Source organism: Ammospiza caudacuta, chromosome 14, assembly GCF_027887145.1.
Source record: "Ammospiza caudacuta isolate bAmmCau1 chromosome 14, bAmmCau1.pri, whole genome shotgun sequence".
Taxonomy (NCBI): Eukaryota; Metazoa; Chordata; class Aves; order Passeriformes; family Passerellidae; genus Ammospiza; species Ammospiza caudacuta.
The window spans coordinates 7,882,298-7,907,418 of NC_080606.1; the positions used below are offsets into that span (position 1 = coordinate 7,882,298).

A 25,121-nucleotide genomic window follows, 5' to 3' on the forward strand; every position below is an offset into this window, starting at 1 on the left:
GTGGAGCTGCTTTTTGAGAGTGTGTGAGCTCTGCAGTGACCCCAGCAGCTGATGCCCGTGTGAAATCTGCCCTGCTTTACTGAGTCATGGTTAGGCTGTGCAGAAATTGGGTGTACATGTCTCCCATGACCAGGGAGCCATTGTGGGACTGATGGTTCCAGTGGTAAATCATTCTGTTAGGGACCCACATGTTTCAGGAAAATGTCTTCCTGAAGAAGTCTAATGTAGGAGTCTGTGAGAAAGTGATCTTTTATTGAGGGGGAAAAATAAATATGCTAATTCCAGAAAATCTCAATCTTTACTAAAATTTGAAGTTTCCACAGAGTGTATTGCACCATCTTGGACAGTCTTTATCAACAGGCTCAGTTTTGCCATGTTTGTAGGTGTTCTACTTTCTGTAGTCTACCTGAGAAAAATGGGATTGGCTTTCTGGGGGGTGTGCTTTGATGAGTGAAGGAGATCTGTAGATTTGTGGCCTCACTTGCTGAAGAGTTTCTATAGAGGATGGAGGGTAAAACTGCAAGAGAGGGAATTCATTCACAGTGAGGGCAGAGCTCCAGGGTCATTGGGAGCTGGTGCTGTGCAGCAATTGTTCTGCAGAAGACTCCAAAAGTTGTGCTTTTAAAATTGCTGTAGATGACATGCTGGATGAATTGATGACTTCCAGGGTACTGGGAGCAGCACTTTCTCAATACACTGAAGTTTCTGTTCATGGGCTAAGCCACCAACAGGAAAAAACTAAATGGCCAAAAAATTAGAGACCTAAAAAGACCTTTGGTACTATTTAATTGTTTTAAGTTAGAACAAGAGTTAAAAATTAATGTTATCTTTCTGTGTTAGGTTTTGAAAATATCAATATCAAATGCATGGATTTTGGATGTATGTTCTTTAAAAAGTGAGAATTCACAAAAATATAAGTTCTGACTCAGTTGTGTATTGCTAGCAAGTAAAACCCTTTCTGGTTTTTGCTATTTCCTTCACGTGGCACCATGTGCAGGTGGCAGGCTCAGGGGTGCATCCCAGCCTTAACAATGCCCATCCTGGGCAGCAGGAGCTGATGGTGGGAGAATGCAATTCCCTGGCATTCCAGAAGCCCAGGGTATAAATTACTCATCTAGCAATCCCAGAGCTGCATTTCCCCATGATGGTTGCATCAGTGCAATTAAATTCTTTTCCCCTCTTGCTCTTCCAAAAGCTATAAACAGTTAGAGTCTGTACAGGATAAAATAAATTAAAAGCCACTTACAGTAAAACTTTTTTGGCCTTGTTGTGGAATCTGGAAGAGGGGGAGGGTTCTCTCTGCTTGTCTGAGATAACAAATACAGCTGCAAGTTCCAGTATGGCTTGAATCTTCCTTTGGCCATAATATAATTGAATGTTTTAGATGAATATGAAAGGGCTGTGATGCAGAGTGGTGCATCTCTGATGTTTGTAGGGTAATGTCAGAAGCAGAAACCTGTACAATGCACTTCTGTGAGAGAGTCATTGGAGTAGGACTCTGGGAGGTCCAGGCACCACTCACTTGGCTGCTGCACTTTCTCACTGGAAGGGGTCAGGCTCCTGGAAGGATGCCTGGTTAGAAGAGTAATGAGATGCTCCATATGGAACCAGCTTTTTTAACTCCATGTATAAAGTTCTGTCCCAACAGGCCAGAGAAATCATTCCCAGGAAAGGCATTTTGAGTTCAGCTGGCAGTGGTATTGATAAGGGATACAGGTACATTTATTGGAGTGTATTTGGTATCCCATCAAAACCATTTGCAAACAATTTTTAATAGGTTTCCTGCCAAGTGTGTTGTTAGAAAGGGACAGTTTCCTGCAATGTTTCATTTCAAATGACTAAAGAAACACTTTCCGTAAATGTTGACAAACTGAAATTCACAAGTGATGAATTCCTTGTTATTGAAAGCAACAGCAGATGCATTGCTGGAAAGGATAACTCACCATGAGAGCCACAGTAAGCCTTTTGTTTCTTTACCTGGCAGGTTCCAATCCACCAGAATCTCAAAGAGCTGCTGGCCATCAGGACAGAGCTCCAGAAGAAGGTTGAGGATTTGCAGCGGGAAGCTGCCACACGTTCCATTTCCTCCTCCTCTGACAGAGGCTCCTCTCCCTCCCATTCTGCCACCCCAGTGCACACCTCTGTGTGATGTGGAACTAAAGCCACGTGAAAAATCAGTGTCAGGTAACAGAGGAGGGTGAAATGCTTCTCCCATCACAAAAGGATTGTGAGTGACTCGTGATTGCTGTGATCTCCATGCCTTACTCTGTGTCTGATACTATCACAATGAGGCCAAAAAGAGCTTCAGTAGATGTGATGTATTTTCTTGTTGGCAGTTCCCACATGTGTTTTGACACTCTAGCTAAGTCACCAATCATGAAATTAAACTTTGTTTTGAGCAACTAACAATTTAACCATTCTAAAAAGGAATCCATCTGCCAAGCAGAGAGAAAAATGCCTCACACATTGTCTAGAGTACTATGCCTGGTTGAGAGAATCGATTGAAATGCCACATGATGCTTACACAGAACACAAAATGTTTTTCTGAATGGGAGCTCCTTATTTCACTCAGTAATATATATATATATTTCTATTTTTTTTTTTTTTTGCTAGAGCAATTTATTTTTTTTAGGTAATGCACTTGGAAATTGATTTTAAAATAAATGTTTTCCAGTGTAGTCAGTTTTACATTTCGAACTAAATATGCCATTAAAAGTGGATGAAGTTGAGCTGGGTTTATCAAGTACACCACACTGACTTGTATGATGTAATATATTTGGTAAAGCATGTATTTTAGGTTTTTTAATGCCTTTTGTACAAGTTGAAATAAAGTCTTTTGACTGTTTAGCTTATTGTTCAGGTTCAGCCTCCTGAGCGAGGAGTAAACTTGCTCATGTCAAGGTCCTGTACAAAGTAATAGTTTGTTTTCTAGCAAATGGTAATTCTGGGGTTGGAATGACACCCAGCTGTGTAAATTGTATAGTCTGTATAGCTGCTCATTGTAAGTGTGTTTTGTTTCTAAGTGTACACACAAAATGCAAAGCTGTGTGCATTTACACCCATGTGTATGTGATGTGGAACATTTGCATCCTCCCGTGGGTTTAAGCTGTACCTTCAGAAATGGATCCTACCTGTCCAAACCCTTCTGAGGACCTTAACTTGCAATGACTTTGTTTGACAAAGTTTTTTGAATAATATGATATTGTTTTTCTTGAAATAAAGCCTCTTGGCTTTTTGTTTTTTAAATTCCTACTAGCATTTTTTCTGTAATAATTTAACTGTGTTGTCATGTTAAATATACATTCCCAACTTTCTTGCATCTCCTCCCAGAAATACTCATATTGGAGAGATTTGATTTCTGTAACATTCCTCCTTTTGGAAGACTACTCACTGGCATTCTTGGAAGGCCTAGAAATGGTGCATGCTGCAAATTTTCCCTGGATTGTTTTCCTGCTGTGTTTCATGCAAACCTGGTTCTTCTCCTTAGGAAACTTAAACATTGCAGCTCTGCTTTTTGACTCTTATATTGCTCCAGGTTCTGCTGGTGGGAATTAAGCCCCATTTTTAAGAGCCATTTGATTCTCTGTGGTGACTGTGGGTTTTCCTGACTGTGAGTATTCCCTTGTTGCTGCACTTTTGTTCCCAATCCACAACAGTGCTTTCTGTGTCTCTGCATTAACTCTGCCCAGCACCCAGTTAATGAGCCAGGTGAGCTGCTGAGCACCCTCCTGACCTCAGCTGCAGAGGCTGAAGTGCTGCACCCACTCTTACATGTTTACTGTGCAATGCAGGGTACTTCAACATGTCCTTTTACTGTAGTGAATGCTTTTTATGATAAATATTCACCTACACAAACACAGTCTGGGAAGGCTTGCAGTGTTGCATCTCTTAATCAACCTCAGGCTTTTTATAAATAGATGAAAGATGTTTTCCTGTAAAAATGGTTCTGCTGAACAGTGTGCCAGCAGTGAATTTTACATTGCCAAAATATGTTGAGCTGGTGTTGAATTAAACTCTTCTGTACTTCAGATTTCCTTGACATTTCTACTGTATATTAAAGTAAAGCACATTATCTCCAAAATGCAGTGCTAAAGAAAATCTTTTGAAGTTTTTCTCTATATTTGTGCTAAGGATCACAACATTTTCTCTATAATTATTGCAAAAGCGATGACTGGATTAGCTTGGGCATTCTGAGATTTTTAAGCTTGGATTTTTAAAGCTAAACTCTGAGAATTTGGTTTTGCATAGAGGAATATCAGTTCTTTCAGCTGACTGGCTGTGTATCCACCAGTTCCAGCAGAGCTCAGTGAGTCCCTGATGTGCAGGGAGAGCTCTGGGGAGGGTCCTGCTGTCCCATGTGTCAGCACAGGGGATGTGTTTGTACACACTTAGCACAGAAATATTCAGAGGTATTCTGTAGCTCACATGGGTGAGTTAGAGCAAAGCTTTGCATTGAAGAGATGATTGTGGTTGTACTCACTCTGTTTCCTGATAATCAGATCTTTTCCTATTGATTTAACAACTAATTCTGTCTTTTTTTTTTTCTTTTTCAATAAGGCAGTATTGAGCTAGGTAAGGGATGAGCAGAATCCTGTTCCCTGTCTGCACCTTGGACAGAGCTGTTAACTTCTGGTTCAAACACTGCATCTTCTGCTTTGGGTTTTGGTTTTGACTGCTCACTATAAAAGGAATGTGCAAAGACAGCAAGCACTTACATTTGGCTTGCAGGATTTTCCTATTCTCAGTGGCATATGAGAGGGGGTACAGCCTGAATCCAGTGTCCCAGAAGGGGAGGAAGCCTTGGTAACCAGCTGACACATTTTTTGCTTGTAAAGTAAGTTAAGTGAATCATCAGCATCAGAGATTTTGCCATTTTAAGTCCTGTTTCAGAGCTGAATTTACACTTCTTTCCCCTGTATAGATAAGTAATTTTTTTGCTGTTTCCTTGAAATGGAAGAAGGCTTTTAAAGGCAGTAAACACTCCTAACTGCCTGGTTCTGCTCCCTCCTTCTCGAGGAGTTAGAGCTTTAAACAAGAAGTGTTTCATTGCTTTCATTTCCAAGAGAAGCTGTACTAATTCATGGGCTGTGTTGTAACACCAAGAACATCTGGTTCTCTGAAAGCTGAAAACAAGGAATCAAGAGCTCTCATTCATGTGCACTAAGCCTCACAACAGAGGACACAGCAAAATGGGCAATTCAGACTATTCCCCAGGTGAAACGTTTATGGTAAAAAGCAAAAAGGAATGTCCATTTGCTGAGACCATATCTGCTGAACTAAGAGGTATTGATAGCTTTCAACTGCCAGATCTTGGGCAGTTGGGGGGAAAGAGTTAAGAAACATGAGTCAGAAGCAGTTGGTTTGAAATATAAACCACCTTTTTTGACTGTGGTCAAAAATCACATCATGATACAAAGCTTAGTGTGCACTGCATGGGAGATTTATCCTACTGGTGTGAAAATGTAAAGAAAAACTGCAGGAAACCTCAGGCACTGCCTTGAGTTTAGCTGCTGATGACCTGAGGAGAGAGTGAGAGAGAGAGAGAGAGTGTGTGTGCATGCAAATACTCCATTTTCACCATTAAAGTTTTCATAGTGGTATTTGTTTTCTCACTATCTAGTTCTTATTGCTTTTTTAAATGAAGAATTCAGTGTAGTTAGAGGTGATGTACCATAAGGATATAGCCAAACACTTGCAGCTTACTTCCAATGGGGAAAAAAAAAAAAAAAAAAACACAAAAAAAAATCAAGTCTAAAATGTCTTTCTAGTCAACTTGGTTTATTTGGTGTTTTCAAAGGTAGTTACATTCTGGTTTTTACCCCCGTGACCCTGACACACACATTAACAAAATGTATTTTGTTACACTAACATTCAACCTTCCTTTGGTACAGGTCACTTCTTCAGCAGCAAGGAATCTGTCTTGCTTCTAAGTTAGAACTTCACTCAAAAGAAGGAGTTCTCTAATTTCACAACTCTCTTGTTTCTGAACTCCATTTGTTCCTCAGCCTCATCTGTTAGAGAAGCAATTTTTAAAGCTCAGCCTGCCGACTCATCCTTCTTTTTCAGAGTCTGAAGCAACATTATGGACTAATTCCACTTTTATCACAACAAATGAGTAGTTAAGGATGACAGTGGAGCACTTGTAAGGGTTCGTTAGTGGGTTGCTTGAAAATGACTGAGTTTATAGTGCCAGAAAGATCTGAAATTTGTGTCAGAGTATTCTCAGCTGAGGAATCTGAAACGAAGTACTGCCAAAGGAAAATGCAAGTAATTGAAAGAAAAAACACGGAAAGAGCCAACTGAATTCTTTCAATTCTCTCTTTTCTCTGTCAAACCTTTGACAAACATTTTCTGAATCATTTTATTGCCATTTAAAATAGCTTTAGAAGTGAGGTGTCATAAGAAAAAAAGCTCACAACATACATAGTACAAAAACTCTCAGGACGTCTATATATAGGTTTTGGACTCATGAAAAAAAAGCAAACCAATTTTCTAGTGGTTTATTGCCTTTTTTAATAAAGGACAAGAAAGTTCATGCCATGTATACAGAGCTTAAATGCAGGATTTTTTAAAAATCCATATCCCAATTTAAAGTGAATAAATAGTAATTAAATGAAAGTAGAGGTCAGTGCTGGGTCAGCTGTTCCAGAACTTGGATCACTACCAGGAAAATACACAGGAAACCTCTCAGTTGCTATAATGACTAAAATATAGATGATATAAACTCCCTGTTTTTCAGAGACTGGTGGCAGTTCAGATGGAAGAGGGGACAAACAGCAATAAAAAATCATTTGAGCCTTTGCTGATGTTTACCACCAAAACTCTGACTTTTGTTCAGTTTTGAAGAGAAGGCCAAGCCTAATTTCTCTACTGCAGAATTTGCAAGTATTTTCCTATTTGAAATCCTAGAAAAAGAAATCTTGAATTCTGTCACTATTCACTTTGGAAGTTCTCTTTCACTGTGCATTTGTGGATTTCCACACACCTACACACTACAGTAACTTTTAAGCAGTCACCAGCATTATAGCAGAGCCTTGAGCAAAGCAGCAGCTTCTGAGTCCCAAACCTGGGCTGGGTGTTCCAGTGAAACACCTTGCTGCCTTTCCTTGTTAAATTTGTGACCTGTAGTATTTTAAATTAGACTTGTGCTCCCTCTGTGCCCTAGTGGAGGAGTTCCCCAGGGGAGGGGTAGGTGCTGTACTCTTTAAACCACACTGACTATTGACAGTCACTGGCAAAGGGAGAGGAGGAATTATGGGCACTAGATCTAAGCTGGGCAAACAGCTCCTGTGATCATCAATGCCCTGTTGTAACACTTCATCTACAATAACTTACAGAAAACACATTTCATGCTACAGATTTCAATTGTGTTTGGCTAAGAACAAAATACAATGCTGGTGCTGGGACTGGAGATACACAAACTCAGCTGTGTGGCTTTGATGGCACCTGAGCTCCTGCTGCAAACTCTTCAGGATGCACTTCCTCCATGAAACCCTTCTCTGGGAGTAAGCAAACAGTGTATCCCATCTCTTTCCTAAGCTTCCATTATCTCAGCCAATAATCAACATTTCTTTCCTATTCCAGACATTTACAAAACAAAGCAGCAGTAGTTCAGAGTAGTTTTGTTGTAGCCTAAGCATTCTGAATAGTTGTGAGGCACCTTATAAACCACTGTAGCTGTTCTGCCAGAGCTAGTATAAGGCTTTAAAAATGCAAGTGTTCAAAAGAGCATAAAGAATTGTGCAGCTATTGCAAAATACTTAACCAAGTTACTAGGCAATTTCACTCCAAATGGAGCTGTTAGACAGCAATGCTCCTGGGCTCGTTCACCTCCTGGCAAGGCCTTCTGAAGTCATGTCTACCTGAAAGCTGTGAATTTATACACTGGTTTTCTTAACACACATTCACAAAACACAGAATTTGCAAACCTGTACAAAATGCTCCCATTTCAGGTTGGTATATAAATAGTGAGTACCTGTTACACCATGTGAAGTGAAATTTCCTTCACTTGAGAGCATGCTTTTTAAGCAATCATTGATTTGGAAAAATGTACCGGAAAGCGGCAGTTATCCATATTTTAGCAGCAGTCAGAAAGGTTGCTGGGGTGGGATTAGAAATCTAAACAGAAATTCTTGCAAGGCAGTGAAGGTGAGTTCTAGGCAGCAGTTGAGCAGCATGGCAGGGGCTGTGTGAGCACTGTCCCAGTGCAGCCCAGTGTCCTGCTGAGCACCACTCACAGCCCAGTGCTCCCAGGCAGCTGCAGGGATGGAGAATTTGTCCTCTCAGGAGGTACTGCTTATTTTAAAGGTTAGCCAGTGACACAAGGAGTGAAGCTTAAATCCTTTTTCTGCCTCTGGGTGCCTGGGAGCACTCCTGATAGTTGCTGATAAAAAGAGGGGACTGTGCCTTGTTAAGCTTGAGTTCTGTTGCATTGCAGGTCTTAACAGATATCTGCTTTGTTTATTTTCTTTTGGGTTAAATGAGTCACTTGTTCTGGTGTGACTGAGATCTGAACCTGTCCTTGAAAGCATCCATATGCACACAGCTTTAATTGGGGTGACAATGTGGGTATCTCAAGTCACAGAGACAGAATCACAGAATGAACTAGGTTGGAGAAGACCTTTGAGATCATCAAGTCCAACCTATGACCTAACCTAGCACCTCCTCATCAACTGAGTGCCACATCCTGTGGGGGGATAGAATATAAGAAAATAAAGATAGTGTAGAAAGTAATCTTACCCCTAAGGAGCTGCAGCTGGGCCAATTATCAAAGATTAGGAGCAGGCCTGACTTTAACAGGCCACAGCTGTAACCAATGAGAAGAAGAGTGCTGTAAAAGAGTGGCTGGTTGAGAGGGGAACTGGAGTCAGTTGGGTGCTTTGTGAAGAAGAAAGAGTCAGTGCTCTGAGGAGCTGTCCACCAAGAAGGTATGGAACTTTTGTGATAAGGAGACAACAGTGATAAGATAGCAACAACATCCAGTCTTTTTTAAACAAGTCCAGGGACAGTGACTCCACCACCTCCCTGGGCAGACAATTCCAGTGCCCAATCACTCTTTCACTGGATTTTTTCCTGATGTCTAACCTAAACTTCCCCTGGTGCAGCTTAAGACAAACTGTATCCCTTCAATTCCATTCTGATCTGCAGCACAGTGGAGCATTCAAATGACATTTGCTAGAGGTGAACACTGCACACACATCAACTGTATTTGTGACTTGGTGTGAAAATCAGGTCCTTTGGTTGCAAGCTGAGCTCTGGGTGGTGGTGAAGCATCTGCAACTCCTGATCTGGGAGCAGGGAGTCACCTGGCTCAGCCCAAGGCCCCACACAAGGACCCACCATAGGCACTTCATTTTAGGTGTAGCTACACAAAGGACTGTGATCCACCCTCAGGGAATGTGCAGCTTTGTCCCCACCACTGAAGTGACACTGCCTGGAGCTGAAGGCAGAAGGTGGCTGAGGCGCTTTGCAGGGTTTGGCTTTGGATTGCTATTTACAGGCACTTCACTGCCCTCACACCTGTAAGCTCTTGAAAAGTGACCACAGCTGAAGCACCTCATGTGGATTTCCATCCACCTGCACACCAATCCTACACTACTGCTTCAATGTAAACATAAACCTCTTCACAAAAAATAAACACATGCTACCAGTCTAACCCTAAAGCCTACAGCAATAAAAAGCCAGTTCAAGCTTAAATACACATTAAATAGCTTTGGAGTCAAATTAAATTAAAAGCTAAATTACAAGCACGTTAAGCTCTCTGTTGCTGCTGACTGATTAGTTTCTAGCCCTGGGTCACGCTTTATATCTTCGCACTGTCTTGTTTTGGTGGCTCTGCTGACTGCGTTTCCAGGACTGAATATTTAACTGGGGAGAAAGAAAAAAACCCATGAGTACAATAGCACACCATGGAACCAGGGCACAAGCAACCCCAGCACTGGCTGATTGTGTGTGACACTGGAAAAGCCTTTGCAGCAGCTTTGATTGTCTGTCACTGACAGAAGGATCATGCTTCCCTGGTGCCAGACTCTCAGTGGCTGTTACCCGAAAGCTCCATGTTAAGTGCCATCGTTTTCAGCAGAGCTCCTTGGGCTCTTTGCAGCCTTTCCTTTGTGTGCACTAAAGGGGTAAAGCTTGGGGGTGTTCCACAAAAGCTGCAGCATCACCTAAGCATGCCAGCATCAAAGGGACACAGCAGCTCCGTGCAGCAGCGGGGACTTTGGGGAAGTGCCTGGGTGAAGCTGTTTTAGGGGAGGGAGGCAGGCAGGGTAAGGGATGCAAGGCTCTCACCCTGGGGTTCCTCGCTCACCACGGCTTCCATGTTTTCTCCTTTCACGTACTCGGCGTTCAGTCCCTCTGAGGAACACAATAAACACAGTGAGAGGGGAAGGGTAGAAAGTGAAATTATTTGCTTTGATGCCTTAAAAACTCAGGTAATGGGCACAGAGCTGTAACAGCTGAGATGCCTTTTTGAAACCTCCTCTGCAGTGACAGCAGCACAGAAACATCCATAACTTACAGCCAGTGCTGAGACTTGCTGGGTTTCAAAGTGCCCATGGAGCTCCTGGCAGGCACAGCTCCAGCAGCAGCTCTTTTGTCTGAGGCTCCTGCTTCATCTTTATCACGAGAGACAGCCCAGCTAATTCCTGTCTGAGGAGCTGAGCTCTGAGGAGTGCGGGAGGGGAAGGGAGGAAGGCTTCCCGGACAGGACTGCTGTGTGCCTCAGCACAGAGATGTGCCACAGCCTCATTAAGAGCTAAGTTATGCACAGCTTCAAGCAGCAGTTCAGAGCAGGGCCGTGGTGATGAAGCAGGATCCCAGTGGGGTGTCAAATCCCGAGTAAGTCCCTTATTTAAATGCAAAGAAGTTCCCAACGTTATCAACAAGTGGAGCCGAGGCCATGGAGTAAGGCTGGGCACTGGTGGGCAGGGCTGGCTGCAGGAGGGTGGGCAGGAGAAAGGGGGCTGCAGGAGAAAGAGGTGGTCCAGCTCAGAGCTGGAGGTGAATTAAGAGAGGCTGGGGTGTGCCAAGGACCTCAGGCATCCTCAGCAGCTCCTCTGAGGGACAGCTGTGGGGCAAGGCAGAGGTGGGAGTGCTGTGCAAGCTGTTGCATCCATTGGAGAAGGACCAGGGAAGGGGATTCAGGTGCTGGTCTGCAAATGAAGCCTGAGGCAATCAGGCCATGCAGCACACACTTTGTAGGCATCTATAACTTGTTTGCACACGTAAATATAGCTCAGGGTGTGGCAGGTTCTGGCTGTGCCCCACCACCAGCTCTGGACAGGGCTCACTGCTATCTCCCAGTGAAGGAGGGAGGCAGGGAATGGTGCCAGGACCAGGCCAAAGGAGTGTGGTGGGAGCCTTGGGCAGCAATGGGGCAGCTGCTGCCTCCAAGACACAGGAGAAAAGGGTTCTGCACCCCCATAAAGCCCTGATGGCAGCAGGGACACTGCAGGCAGCAGCTGGCCAAGCTGTGGAGGCAGCAGAGGCACAGCTGCCACCCTGCCCAGGCACAGGAGGAGGCTGAGCCACAGCCAGGGCATGGCTGGTGAGTACCAGGTGAGGTGTAAGAAAAGAAAGTAGGATGCAGAGTTCTAGGCAGTGCTGTGCATCTGCTTTAGAGGAATCACCAGCAAATGCTCCTTGAAGAGACTCAAAGCTGAAGGACAGAGAAAGAAGTGAGCCTGTTCCTCTGTGCATCAAGTGAGTGGTCAGATGTGTTTTGCTGGAGTAACAGCAAATGCAATTTATGTTTTTCAATAAAAAGCAGTGGCTGACAACTCTTAGATTTCTGTCATGCACTGCAATGCATCTAAGGCCTGACATTAGCCCAGCATGCCATGTCTGATGGCTTAAATTAATCCTCCTTTATAATTAAGTTTAATTTCCTGCTGCCTTTCTGGGGCTTTGTGTCTCTCAGCTCCCTCCTCATCAAAGCCTTTACTCCATTTCTTTTATTATTTATTCTTGCCAAAATATCATTTAAGTGGGGGGAATGTACAAGAGTGTTTCATTCCATCACATTCATTTGACTTTTCCTGCTGATCTAATTTACCAAAATGCTGTTTGTTTCAGGCACAACTGGGAAAATAGCACGATCCCAACAGAAATTTCCAACCCCAAACACCCTTTCCCTAGAGCAAATGGGACTCACAGGAGATTTCAATTGATTAATTTAGAAAAAGAGCTTGTAACTCAGCTGCCTGTAACTTCCCTCTCATAAAGAGCTGCAGGAGCCCAGCATGGCCAGGTGAATGTTGTGGGCTGAGACTGTGAGGACTCTGCTGCAATGCTTGCACCAAGCAGCTTTAAGGGGCAGCTCATGCAAAAGGTGTTTTATGGTGAGTTTTGCTGCTTAATTTGCAGTTTACTGCAATGATTGTCACATAGCTGCTGAGGGTGCAGTGGGCTGAAGCCCCAGATGCAGACACTGCCGCTGTTCCCTTCCCTGCATCCCAGTGAGTTTTTACTGCTTGCTGAGATTTGGGGTGGGATTTTTTTTTTCGTATTTTCTGTGTTTGGTATTGATGGTTTGGCCTTGGGGTGTGAGGGCAGTGTGAGCCCTGGGGATGGCAGTGGGTCCCGGGGCTGTGTTTGTGTGGGGTGTGAGGACAGTGTGAGCCCTGGGGATGGCAGTGGGTCCCGGGGCTGTGTTTGTGTGGGGTGTGAGGGCAGTGTGAGCCCTGGGGATGGCAGTGGGTCCCGGGGCTGTGTTTGTGTGGGGTGTGAGGGCAGTGTGAGCCCTGGGGATGGCAGTGGGTCCTGGGGCTGGGTTTGTGTGGGGTGCGAGCCCTGGGGATGGCAGTGGGTCCTGGGGCTGCCACTGCTGCTGGGTTCCTGTCTGTGCAAAGGCTGACACGGGGGGCTCAGTGACCTGTGCCGGGGCTTTGTTCTGCCAGCTGGGGGCACTGGGTGGAGACGGCAGCGGGGCTCAGGGTGGGACACTGTGTGCCCCGGCTGCTGGGAGAAGGACTCACGCTGGATGCTGAAGCAGAACTTCTTCTGCTGGTAGGAGATGTAGCTGGAGACGGCCCCGATGAGCGCCATGGCCAGGCCGCTGGCGATGCCGGCGATTGTCCCGGTCTCTGCCACTGTGGGGCACACGGAGAGCTCAGGGACGGGCGCTCGCCCACAGCTCCCTCCCGCCCCACCTTCCCCCGCACACCCACCTCCGCTGTAGTCGTTGTTGTCGGTGTTGCCGCTGGCACCTGCAGAGACACAATCCATCCATCAGTGCCCTGCACCTCCCTGCCCTCTGCTCCCCACACTGCCGGGCTCACAGCGAGGGGACACACGCGACAGGGGTGGCAGGGCAGCCTTGGCCTGGGCGTGGGCAGATGCCACCATGGGCCGCAGCACTTCTGCTGCCCCACACTCCACTGGGCTGCTCATGTTTGCTTCTGAGGGATTTGAAGCTGCTCCTGTCCCTCTGTGTGTGCATGTGGGGAATTTTGTGGGATCCACTGCATGGGGCACCTCTGCCTGTGTCTCATAATTGCCCACACCCCCACTGCTCAGTGTCAAGGGAACACCTGCAGGGCTGTCAGAGTGTCACACAGCACAAGGGTGCCATCACAGGGAGGCGACTGGGTGAGCTCCATCACATCAGGGAACCCTCGATTGGATTGAAGTCTGTTTTGATATCACCTTCCCTGGAGAAACTGGGCTGGGAGGAGAAGCTGCTCCCCCTGGAAGGCTCAGTCCTTGCCGAGTCACTTCCATGTGAATTTATGGAAGCAGGTCAGCGTTGTGTTAATGCCTCTGATGCGTCTTGTCCTTGGCACGGGGATTTATTAAATGTTGATTAGGCTCATGGTGTTCAGCTCTTTATGTGACTGCTTTTAATATTTAATGCTGTGGATCCTTGTGAACAGCTTATCCGGTTGTTGTTGGATTTCCCCCTTGTTCCAGACATTGGTGGTCATGTGGTGAAAAGCAAACAAGGGCATGTAGCCATGCATGGCACCAGGGTGCCCTCAGGGGGATGGGGAGACACAGGTCCTGTGTGCCCTGGTGGCAGCTGGAGCTGCAGAGCCTCCATGGAATCAAACACAAGCACCTCCAATGGCTGGCACCAAGAGTGACCACAGAAGCCAAGAACTTCTCCCTTGGCTCCATGGCTGAGATCCCTTTTGCCCCCACCATAGAGGTGAGCACATCTCTGCACAGGGCCCTTTCCAGGAGCTGGGGTAGCCCTGAGCCAGGACTGCTACAGAAAACAACCATACCTAGGTCAGCACTTACCCTTCTTCTTGTCTGGGCTGTAGCCACCATCCACGATGCTGGCCAGGTCATCGTCTGAAAACCCTTTAAAAGGAACAGGAACAAACAGTGGCTGGCACCTGAGGGAGCCACAGCTGTGCCAGAGGCTGGGATCACAGGCTGCTCCATCCCCCCTTGGCAACTGGGACTGGTCAAAAAGTAGTACTGCTTCTCTCACACTTACCAGATGTTAACCCTGAATTACTTTAAGGTCATAGAAGAGGTAATAACCGACTAGTTTAAATGCTACTGTATTATTTCTTTTATTGAAATGGGTGATTTTTAGGAGTGAGGATGACTGATAATCACAGATGACTGATAATTTAAGAGTTCATTAAATGTTTTGGTGGCCAGCCTTGGCTGAGAGTGGAGGAGGCAGGAAGAAGTGGTTTGTGTGTGCTGTGGATCAGTGAGCCCCTGGCTGCACCAGCTGGGCCTGGGGTCCTGCAGGCAGGAGCTGACCCTTATCTTTCCCAGAGGGACAGAACAGTCCAGGGAAAAAACTGAGCAACAGCATGTTTTGGTACACATGAAAAAGTTACCTTGTAGTGGGGAAGTCTAATTAATGCAGGATGAGTACAGAGAAATGGGGTCTGTGAATCTGCAGCTGAATGAGTGGTGCTGTTGAAGGTCTCAGCTGCAGCCCCAGAGGGAGCCCTGGGGTGCACAAGGTGAGTGATGGGAGCAGAGACCCAACAGTGAGACAGCAAAAGGCTCCTCCTCTGATGCTGAGCATTGGGAAGGATTTCCTTTGCCTTAACTGGAAGAGACTGCCTTATTCATCAGCTTACCACAAAAATCAGATTTATGGGCTCAGTAATGAGTGTGAAAAGAATGAAAGCCCAGACTATGCCAGAGCCTGGAGAGGTCCCAGGCAGTCCAGGGAGCAGTGGTGCTGGGGGAATGCGTGTGCTGGTTTGTGGCCAGTGCCACGTTCCAGCAGTTCAACACCTCCACCTTTCCTGCAGGAGCCTGGAAGCTCAGCAAGCCCAGAATACCAAAGTGCAGACAAGTCACCCAGTTAATACAATGTAATAAAATACCTGCCTGTTAATTAGGCATGTGAGCAGGGTGTACAGCCATCCCAACATCAATAAAGCAGCCGTGCAAAGTCTGCTTCCCAGCTCCAGTGCTCAGGGGAACAATCCTCACAGACAAATGATTCATTCACTGGAGTACTTCAGAGATGGAAAAAGATCCCTCCCAGCCCACAGGGTGTGTTAGGCCAGGACCTGAGCCTGCTCTAGATTTACACCTTGGCAGTGAGTGTGAACCCCAGCAGCCCATGCCCTTGGCTAAAGAGCTGTTGGGTTTGGGGATGGGGGAACTCAACACAACCACTGCAACTTAATGGATCAGAAGAGACCCTGGGGGAAAAAACCTGCACACAGACACAGAGCAAGTTGTTAGGAAGAGCCCCCCTCCCTGGAAGAGGCTCCTTTCCTCCCTGGGATCAAGCTGCCTCTGGAAATGCCCCCACTCTGAGCAGGCAGGACAGGACATTGGACCAGGCAGCACCTGTTCCTCTTTTTCCCATCTTTTAGGGGGAATGGTGTCAGGCTGGGAAGGATCTCCTGCAGGTCTCAGGGAACAGCAGGGCTGGAGCAAGCAGGACAGAGAGGAGAGGTCAGCCTACCTTCACCTGGCCTTACATCCGGCCTCCCAGGATCTTTCCTATCGTTCTTATCATCAAGGGCATCAGCCAAGTCAAAATCCATAGGATCCTTTTCTAGAAAACAAGACCAGGGTTGGCAATGTGGTGATAGGCTGAGGAGCTCTGAAATTAATTAATTAATCAGGGAAAAACACTGTTGAAAGAGATGAAGCTCCAGACACAAGCATTTCCCAATTCTGCCATGGGGCCTCATGGCAGATCTTCCAAACCCATCCTGTTCCACGTCCCCACATTGCTGTGCTGGGGAATACCTTGTCCTTCCTGCAGAAACAGGGTCCCCATGGCTGGAGTGCCAGGCAATCAGATAAATGAGGCCAGGAGGACAAGTCAGAGCCAAACTGGTGCCCTGAGGGCCCAGCCAGTGAAGGGAGGGAGGTGGCTGTACTGTGCTCATGTGCTGGCTGGAATGGCTGTGGCTTGATTCTTTGGAGTTATTTTCCTCTGTGAATGCTCAGCTGGTCCCCTGAGCTGCCTGGTTGACAGAGGATATTGTCCCTGACAAACAGCAGCTAAAAGCCCAGTACAGAGCCAACTGTGCCCTCCCACCAGTGCTCTCCTGAGTTTATTCTGATTCCAACCAAAACCCAGCCTGGGCAGGCAGCACAATGCCCAGCTGACAGGGTGCCCTGAGCCTGTGGGTGTCTGCCAGTGGAGCCCAACAGGGCTGTGCCAGGACAGGGAGCACAATGAGCCCACAGCCTTCCAGCAAGCACGGGAATGAAGCATGGTCCAGAGACCACTGAGGTCCCCTGGGAAATGCAGGGTAATGCTCGGATGTCCTGTCTTCTCTGTGGTTTTTGATAGTTGTTTTTTTCTTGAGATGTCTCAGGTGAGCAAAAAGACCAGAGGTTGGAAATGCCAGGACGAGGGCAGTGCCACCACCCTGGCACATCCCAAATTCTCCCCTGTGCCAGCAGCAGAGCTGGAGTGAAGCAGCAGGGGCTGTGGGGATGAGCTGACAGAAGCAGCAGGGGCTGTGGAGATGATGCTCACCTGGGTTACGCTTAGGAGGGGCTCTTGTAGTTTTTGGCTGCTTGGTGGTGGTGGTGCGAATGACATCCCAAAAGCCAGTGTCTGAAGGGAGGAAAAAAAACCCAAAATGCTGTTATCCTCTGAAAGGTGGGTTCAGATGAGTGCTGAGGGGAAACCCCCACCCACTGGGGCTGCCTGGGCCAGCTCAGAGCTCTGGTTTGTGGCCAGTGCCACGTTCCAGCAGTTCAACACCTCCACCTTTCCTGCAGGAGCCTGGAAACTCAGCAAGCCCAGAATACCAAAGTGCAGACAAGTCACCCAGTTAATACAATGTAATAAAATACGTGCCTGTTAATTAGGTGTATGAGCAGGGTGTACAGCCATCCCAACATCAATAAAGCAGCCATGCAAAGTCTTACATCCGACTTTGTAACACAATCCCAGCTGGCATGGGGACACCCTGCCTCGGGGTGCCCTGGGGATGGATGCTGGAGCCTGCAGGGAGGGGCTCTGCCTTACCTGGCTTCCCTGGCCTGGGGAAGGGCTTGGGAGTGGGCCTGGCTGGCTTGGTGGTTGTCTCCACAGGCGTGTCAAAGAAATCAGCCAGATCCAAGTCTGCAGGAGAGAAGGGATGGTTACACTGCTGTTTGTGGGGGCAGCACAAGGCTGCTGGCACACTCCCTGCTCTGTGGGTGTTGTGCAATGGTGCTGCACCACTGCCAGGGCCTCCCATGCCAGGCTGGAGCTGGAAAGGGCATCCAGCCACTCTGCTGCTCAATTGTGGCCTATCACAAAGGCTTCAGGAAAGCCTGGCACCATTCCAGTGTCCCCATCCAAGCTGTGGCTGCTGCCCAGCCCCAGCAATCCCTGAGTAATTCATTTTGGGGGAGTCCTGCTGGTACCTGCAGCATCTCCTGAGGGCTGGGGAGATGAGAAGGGGCAGTGGAACTGAGCCAGTGGCTGGGACACTGCTCCCTGTGCAGCTGCCCGTGAGTGACCTTGACTGAGCAGGGCAGCACAGAGAGGGGCCAGGGCACAGGAACCTACTGCAGGAGCCTCCCAGTGCTATCACTCACACAAAAACACTCCCTGGGGAAGAAGCAACTGGCTGAGGCTTTGCCTCAGCCTCCACACGTGTCCATTTCCCAGGGGGAGTTCACTGGATGGAACAACCTCTCTTTTGGGCTGCAATCCAAGCACTGAAGCCCTGTGTGTGCCTCTGGCACTTGGCTCTTCTTGTCCCTACCAAAGACCATGGTGGCCAAGGAGCCAGACAGTTGAATTTGCTTAAATCTGTGCCAAGACCCTCATGCAGGACTGAGTGGATTTACTTCTTAGCACTCCTCTGATGCAGTTTATTGCAGGCTCCCCCAGTGGGACTGAGCAACCCTTCAGCTCCTGTGGCTGTGCTATATTTAACAGGGACTCTGTGGCCAGAACTCAGCCAGAGGAGCTGCTGGCAACAAAACTCGTATGAATTGAAGGGAGCTTGCTCAACTATGGCACTGCTGGGAGCTGGCCAGACCACATTTGATGTGCACCAACAGTGAGAGACCCATTCTCCCCTGGATGGGTAAGTCTCACCAAGATGGTACTTTCTATGGAGGCTGGGGATATCTTGGAATAAAAAAAAGGAAGGAAAACATCCTCTGGACTTCCTTTTGGAAGGAAAGCTAGCAGGTGTCATGCAGACAGGAACAAAAGCTCTTGTGTAGGTGAGCAGTGATTTGTGTCTTCTCCATTAGGATACTGCAAAGTGTGCAAAATTCTGCCTTGGTTGTAAATTCCACTTACCCTCAGCATGGACAGAAATATCAATATTGCATTTCTCTGGTCACACTGGAACAGTGCAGGTGCACACACAGCTCCAGCTTCCCCATGGGCAAGCGAAGGGGTCCCAAAGCAGCTGCTGAGGCAGCAGCACTCAGCCACACAGGGGCAGCCCATGGGGGCTCTCACAGTTCAGCCCCAGGGGAAGCGCACCCCGCACTGAGCTGAGATGGGAGCATGCCAGGAGGTCTCACCTGTCCCACCTGTCCCACCTGCTGGCTTCCTGGGGCCCTTGGGAGTGGCTGTGACAAAAGAGATGGGGAGGAAAAGTGTTAGTCACAGGCATCACAAAAAAGTCACCTCTGGATTGAGAATGAATGGTAAAGATTTCAGCACAGCTTTCTGACATCTGCATTTGTAAACTCAGGGTACAGGGCCATGAACAAACACCCTGCAGACAGTGTGTGGCCACAGGGATCAGGACAGCCCATGGGTGAAATGGAGCCCAGTGCTGCCTTGAGCTGAGCCAGCATCCCAGCCCAGCTGGAGGGGAGCAGGGAGCTGCAGCAATCTGTCCCAAGGCTCTGGGATGAGCAGCAGGCAGGGAAGGGCAGGCACTGCACACAGCAGTGTGGAAACCAGTGGGGAGGTGCCAGTGCTCGGGTGTCCCTGGCTGGTCAGGCAGGCCAATGACAGAAAATCTCCTGTGCTGTGCTGTGCACAGGAGTTCCCTGTCAGCTGGAGGGCTGTCAGTCACACCCTGATACTCAGATCCCAGCCCCCCAGGTGCTTCTGGGCTAAAACAAGCTACAGCCACTGAGGGGGGAGGGAGGGAGCAATATGGGAACCACTGCCTATTAATAGTGGCTGGCATTACCAAGTATATGAATAAATGATGAGCAAGAGCTGTGGCTGCTCCATTCCCATTAATTTCCATTAGACTGGAGTGGTGTTGCTGGGCTTCATTTCCAGTGTGCTGCTGTCGTTTGATGTGACCCAACTCCAGACCCTTGGTTTGCTTTTTTCTGGGGCTGACATGAATGCAGAGTGGGATGCAGCACGTGGGGAGACCATGGGGACAGTGCTGCCCCTTCCCTTCCCTCACTGCAGGGACTCCAGCCTGGAGAACACCACCTTCCCTGCACTTGAGGTGGCCATCAGGCATTTCTAACCAGGTCTCCTCACATGCTGCATTAAAGGGCTTTGCAAAATCCTAGATGAGCTGCATGAGCCCTGTGACCAAGTCTGATAGCCCATGGCCTATCCCATGCAGGAGAGTTGCAGAGAGCACCCTCTATTCCACACAAACTCCAAGGTAAAGCAGCACAAGTGTCCCTCTGCTGTTAGACTACAGCACAAGAGGCTGCAAACAGTGTTACAGCTTTCCCTTCCATACAGGTGGGTATGTTCTGCCCCATCCCAGAGCCTGGCATCGCTCATGGAGCATTTCCCACTGCTGCCCTGCCAGTTGCTGGGTCTGGGGACAGCCACCATGAGCTGTGTGGGGAGTGCTGGGCAGTGAGGGGTTCTGGGTGCTGGCATTTGCAGCTCTGCCACAGCATCCCCATGGCTGGGGAGCAAATGGAGCCAGAGATGTGTGTGGGTGCACAGTGGCCTTGGGCTCAGCACTGGGGTAAGGCAGGTGACATTTCCCAGGGAGGGAGATGAGCCTCCTCCCATCCCTCAGCTGCTGTGCTGGCAGTTAGGTTTTGTCCTTAGGGTGTAAAACACCAAAATACTGAATGCTGCTTGCCAGCAGTGGGGCACCCCTGAGGAAGTGAGTTTGCTTTGACACTGGAACCCCAGTGAGGCAGAGCAGTGCCCCTGGGCACCGTGAGCTTTCCTGGGCACCACACTGCAGTGGCAGCAGGGCAGGGGCCAGCAGTGCCCCTGCCTGGCCGGGCACAGCGAGCTGGGGAGGGACTGCACGATGGCTCCAGGGCTGCTGCTAGGCACTGCTGAGGCAGGAAAGGGAGCCAGAAGGGCAAGCTCTGTGCCACTGCTGCCTCAGAGCACTGTGTGCTGGGCCTCTGTGGCTCTCACAGGAGCCAGCAAGCAAAGGGCAGCAGGCAGCTTCTCCAGGACTGTCCCCAGCTCCCCCTGCGCAACCCAGACCCTGAGTCTCCCAGGCAGAGAGGATGAGGCAGCTGTATCCTCTACCACCCTCCCACCAGCATCAGGTCCCAAAGAACAAATTGCATCTATTCACATCTATCTGTTTTCCCCTCTTTAAAGCAGTGCAGAAATGTGACTTACGTCTCCTGGTGACGGGGTCCAACAGGGCATCCTCTAGGTTGAAGTCATCTGTGCCATCCCCGTGACCTGGAGACAAAGCATCAGCACTGGCTGTACTCACTCCACACACAGTAATCCACCTCTAAATAAGGCATGGCTAGAGTTGTTTGCTCAAATTGCTTTGTTTTTTTGCTGTTTTTTTCCAAGCCTGACCCAACACTGATGACAAGGAAGACATCAGCCCTCTCCAAATGCCCTGACTGTTAAATGCAGAGAAGCCATCTCTGGATTTTCCATTTGTCTGCCCTAATGGATATGGTATAAAGGCACATGTTAGGCTTAGATTTGTCAAGGAGAACCTACCAATTCATCTCTTGAGCTGCCACTCATCTCTGCCTGTGCTCATGATTATATGCTTGCTGAACTCCATTAAAACATTGGGACAGTGCAGACAAATTCGGTGGCAAACAAAAAAGCCCCATGCCCCTCTTCTTCTCAAGTGCCTTCCAACATCAAAGGCTTTGCATAAAAAAGCTGTTGCCGGCTGCCAAGCACGACTTAGCATTTCAGAGGCAGCCTGCATCATTCTGCCTTGGAAATGTGAACCAGGATGAAACCCCCATCCCAGGGATATACGTGACAGGCACAGGCAGACTTTTTTGTTAGAGATGCCTCACCACAACTCCAGTCCCATAGCCCAGGGATAACTCAGGGCTACATCGTGTTCTCCTGCAACAAGGCCAGCTAATCCTTCCTTTCTCAGTCTCTTTTTTGCATGGCATTAATTACTGTTGACTTACCCTAGTTCTGAATGTATTTGTCTTGATAAATTCATGCTTTTACATCTCGGAGCATGCTGAGTAATTAATATCCTTTGGGTTTGCTAAGTACTGCAGCACTGCGAGAGAACATTAAAATGGCTTTCCTCTTATTCCTACTGCTAAATGGATTTAGCTATTGCCACCTGAGCTCCAGCGTGCTTCATGAATAAATTTAAAGCTTTACTGACAAGGACAATAACAATGGGGAGGCACCAGTCCATCACAAAGCAGGTATCAGCGTTTCAGTGAAAAACTTCACTGAGAGTGCTCACTAAGTACTGCAGCAGCTGCAGCTCGGGTTCCTCTCACTCACACATCACCTCCCATCTCATCTGCTGCCTGTGAAACCCTCGGCAGCCCTGAGGGGATGGATGTGAGCTGTGAGCAGGGGCAGGGGCTGGAAAGGCGCTGTGGGTTTCTCCTCCCAGCAAAGGCTGGAGTTGGGAGCTGCTGGAGGGGGTGTGTACAGGATGAGTGTCCCAGCCCACGCTGGGTTTCCCATCGAGCTGAATGATGCCAGCACCTCCCTGCGAGCCTGGAGGAACGGCCAGCAGCAGGTGAGGCAGGGAACATCCCTGTGAAACCCACAGGGAGAGGCACATGGAAGAGCCCCTGCTCAGCACAGCAGGGCTGTGTCTGCCACCCTCAGCCTCCCTCCACACCTCCCTCCTCCCTTCCCAAAATCTTTCCCTCTTGGGCCTTATTGCTGGTGAAATAGTGGCATGGTTAGACATGCATTGCTCTCCTGCTCTGACAGCCTGGGGGAAGCTGCAGAGCTAACAAGTGGTCTGTCAGTGTGAAGGAGCACAGTCAAAAATGTGCAAGACCATCCACAGTGCTGGAAAACACCTGCCCAGCTCCAGGGCTTGCAGGGGGGGCTGCCAAACCACCAACAGCCCTGCAGAGACTCAACACACTCATCACTGTGCTGGCCAACTGCCCCAGCCTTGTCAGTCTGACAATTCTGTGCAGTCTTCCTTCCCCAGAATGGCTTTTCCCCAGTCTTTACTGGATTTCCAGGAACTAACAGGACTCCACCATTTGTTTCTTTCTATATAAAAGCATGCTTAAAATAGGCAGAAGGGGAAACCCACGTTGCCTCTCTGGTGGGATGAGAAGCGTTCCCAGCCCGAAGGAGGAAAACGTTCTGTCACCATGTGAGCTGGCAGGAGGGACGTGGTGGCAGCACCAACTCACAGCAGAATGCCAGGAGCCTCCCTTCCCTCTCCCTCTGCTCTCCATGATTAAGTCAATATCAAGGCACTGACTTGCTGCACGCTGAGCCCTGTGTCAGTGTGTCCTGCCCACGCTTTGCCTCAGTGCAGGAGGGGACAGCTGTGGGGTGTGTGCAGCTCACACGCTCTAATGGAGGGCTCTGGGGTTGTGGGGCTGCACAGAGATGTCCCCCCTGTGGGGACAGGGGCCCAGCAGGGAACACAGTGTCCCAAAAAATGGGCTCTCTCCACTTGGCTTTGGGGGGCTCACTGGACCTGCCAGCTGAGAAGCACTTAGAGCCCCCTGGGTTTGGTGACAGCTCCCTTGGCAACTCTGCCCAGGATGAAAGGAAGGTGCCCCTTCCAAAACCCCTCTCCAAAGAGGCAGCTGGCCCCAAGGGGGGAGAGGTGCTCAGGGCCCTCCATCTTCATGGGGCTGAGCTAAACAACAACTGCTGGAGAGTCCTGGGCTGGACTCTGGGGCTTTCCCTGCCCTGGTGGGAGAGGTGGCAATGCTGCCCAAGTGAGGGCTGGGCAAACTGTGGATGCACTGAACTGCCCAGTAAAACCCTCCCATGAAGCTGCAGTGCTTGGCACAGCCTGGTACCCAGGGCTTCCCCAACGCTGCCCTGGCAAACCAACATCCTTTTCCAGATCACCCAGGTGTCAGCAAGAATTAATAAGAGATTGCCAGTTAATTGAAGCTAACATCTGTATTTCATGCAAAGGGTGTTGCAGAGATGTATTAGACCTTTTATAGATCAATACCTGAGCACTGCTGTCACAGGCACACAAACTCCCCTGCTTGCTCCAACAGATAAGACTGGAATGCTCTCTTCATTCTTTTACTCTGTTATTGAGTGGTAACAAATCTGGTGCTTCACGGCCAGACACTGGAAACCCCACCAGCTCTCGGTAGGTGTGTTCACAGTGCACATGCAGTTTTTTGGAGGCAGCACTGCCACTCCCTGGTCTGTCCTGTGCAATCCCTTTGCTCCTGGGACCCTGACACTGCTCCACAGTCACTGCAGGAGTGGTGCTTCCAAAGCCCTCTGATGGGAACTCAGGCACAGCACAGAGTGTATTTACAGTAAGGTTTTATACTTTTCAGGAGAGCTTGGGGCCCATTCCTACACATCAGTGCTCAGAAGCTGCTGAGCTGCAGCAGAGTTTTGTCTGTGATGCCCATGAAGCAGAGTCAGGGATGTGTATGCCCTGCCATGTCACCTTCCCCACAGGACATCCCCACCTCCAACCTGTTACACGGCCACAACAGCAGTGACACACAAAACCCCCCTTTGCTGGTTGCTCAGTGCTGGAGCAGTAAGGGATGATGACCAGGCTAGTTTGGGTAATTTTTTCCCTACCCTTGCACTGGGTCTTTGGAAGAACTCTGCTCTTTGGCTGCTGGGAGAAAACACACATCCCCTGGGGCAACTGGGGGCAATTGCAGCCCTGTGTGCCCCCAGCCAAGGGCAGTGGGACACCCGATGGACTGCAGCTCCATGGTGAGGGGGGAGTAGGCAAATGAGATATGTTTTCCATATTTTTATTTAATCTGGCAATCTACAGAGACCAAGCTGGGACATTACATGGCACCCAATATGAATCCCCCCAAGCCAGAATGGGGAGGTGGGGGGACCCCAAGGCTGCAGCTGTGTCCAGCAGAAGCTGTGTAACAGGGGTGAGAGCACTGCAGACTCCCCCAGCTCTTGCTGAGTCCCCTTGCCTTGCTGGGGGTATTTTTAATCATAGCTAGCTGCTCTTTGAAGGTAGAAGGTTTTTGTGCCTTAATGTATTCTCTCCTCATTATTTTCTGTAGCAGGCAGCTCAAACACACAATTGTACTCGTCAGCTTTTTAGTTTTTACAATTATATATATATTCTAATTAAGCCCCTCTGTTTGACAAAGCTTGAATTACAGTATCATAATTCACACCCAGGATATTGCCAGGCCGTCTGCAGCTCTCAGAGCGAGGTGTTTTCCATTTTTAGCAGCAGCCCACGGATCTCTTTGTGCAGGATATGTGTGTTTGGCTTCGCTGGGAATAGAGAGCTGCAACAGCACGAGATTGACAGCCTGGGAGATTACGGGAGAATGCAAAGCAGGTACAAGGGCAGCAGAAAGTAATTCCAAGTGCCTGACTGCCATGGTGCAGCTGGGTGGGCACT

At 48.6% G+C, this 25,121-nt stretch overlaps 2 protein-coding genes across 4 annotated transcripts in view; one reads left to right on the forward strand and one right to left on the reverse strand.

The window, feature by feature from the left end:
- The window catches only part of MTMR1 (myotubularin related protein 1), a 38,274-nt gene extending 34,176 nt beyond the window's left edge, over nt 1–4,098 (forward strand). For all 3 annotated transcript variants that reach the window (XM_058813842.1, XM_058813841.1, XM_058813840.1), the window contains one exon: nt 1,985–4,098. In XM_058813842.1, coding sequence (XP_058669825.1) covers nt 1,985–2,149 — 165 coding nt within the window. In that variant the 3' untranslated portion in view covers nt 2,150–4,098. The remainder of the gene's footprint in view (nt 1–1,984) is intronic.
- A 1,669-nt stretch (nt 4,099–5,767) lies between these two features.
- Nucleotides 5,768–25,121, reverse strand: part of CD99L2 (CD99 molecule like 2) — a 30,743-nt gene continuing 11,389 nt past the window's right edge. Inside the window, exons 2-11 of the mRNA XM_058814062.1 lie at nt 20,936–21,001; nt 18,934–18,981; nt 17,429–17,524; nt 16,931–17,011; nt 15,899–15,991; nt 14,245–14,307; nt 13,170–13,208; nt 12,978–13,091; nt 10,291–10,356; nt 5,768–9,867 (exon numbers count right to left, since the gene is read on the reverse strand). Coding sequence (XP_058670045.1) covers nt 9,803–9,867; nt 10,291–10,356; nt 12,978–13,091; nt 13,170–13,208; nt 14,245–14,307; nt 15,899–15,991; nt 16,931–17,011; nt 17,429–17,524; nt 18,934–18,981; nt 20,936–21,001 — 731 coding nt within the window. The 3' untranslated portion in view covers nt 5,768–9,802. The remainder of the gene's footprint in view (nt 9,868–10,290; nt 10,357–12,977; nt 13,092–13,169; nt 13,209–14,244; nt 14,308–15,898; nt 15,992–16,930; nt 17,012–17,428; nt 17,525–18,933; nt 18,982–20,935; nt 21,002–25,121) is intronic.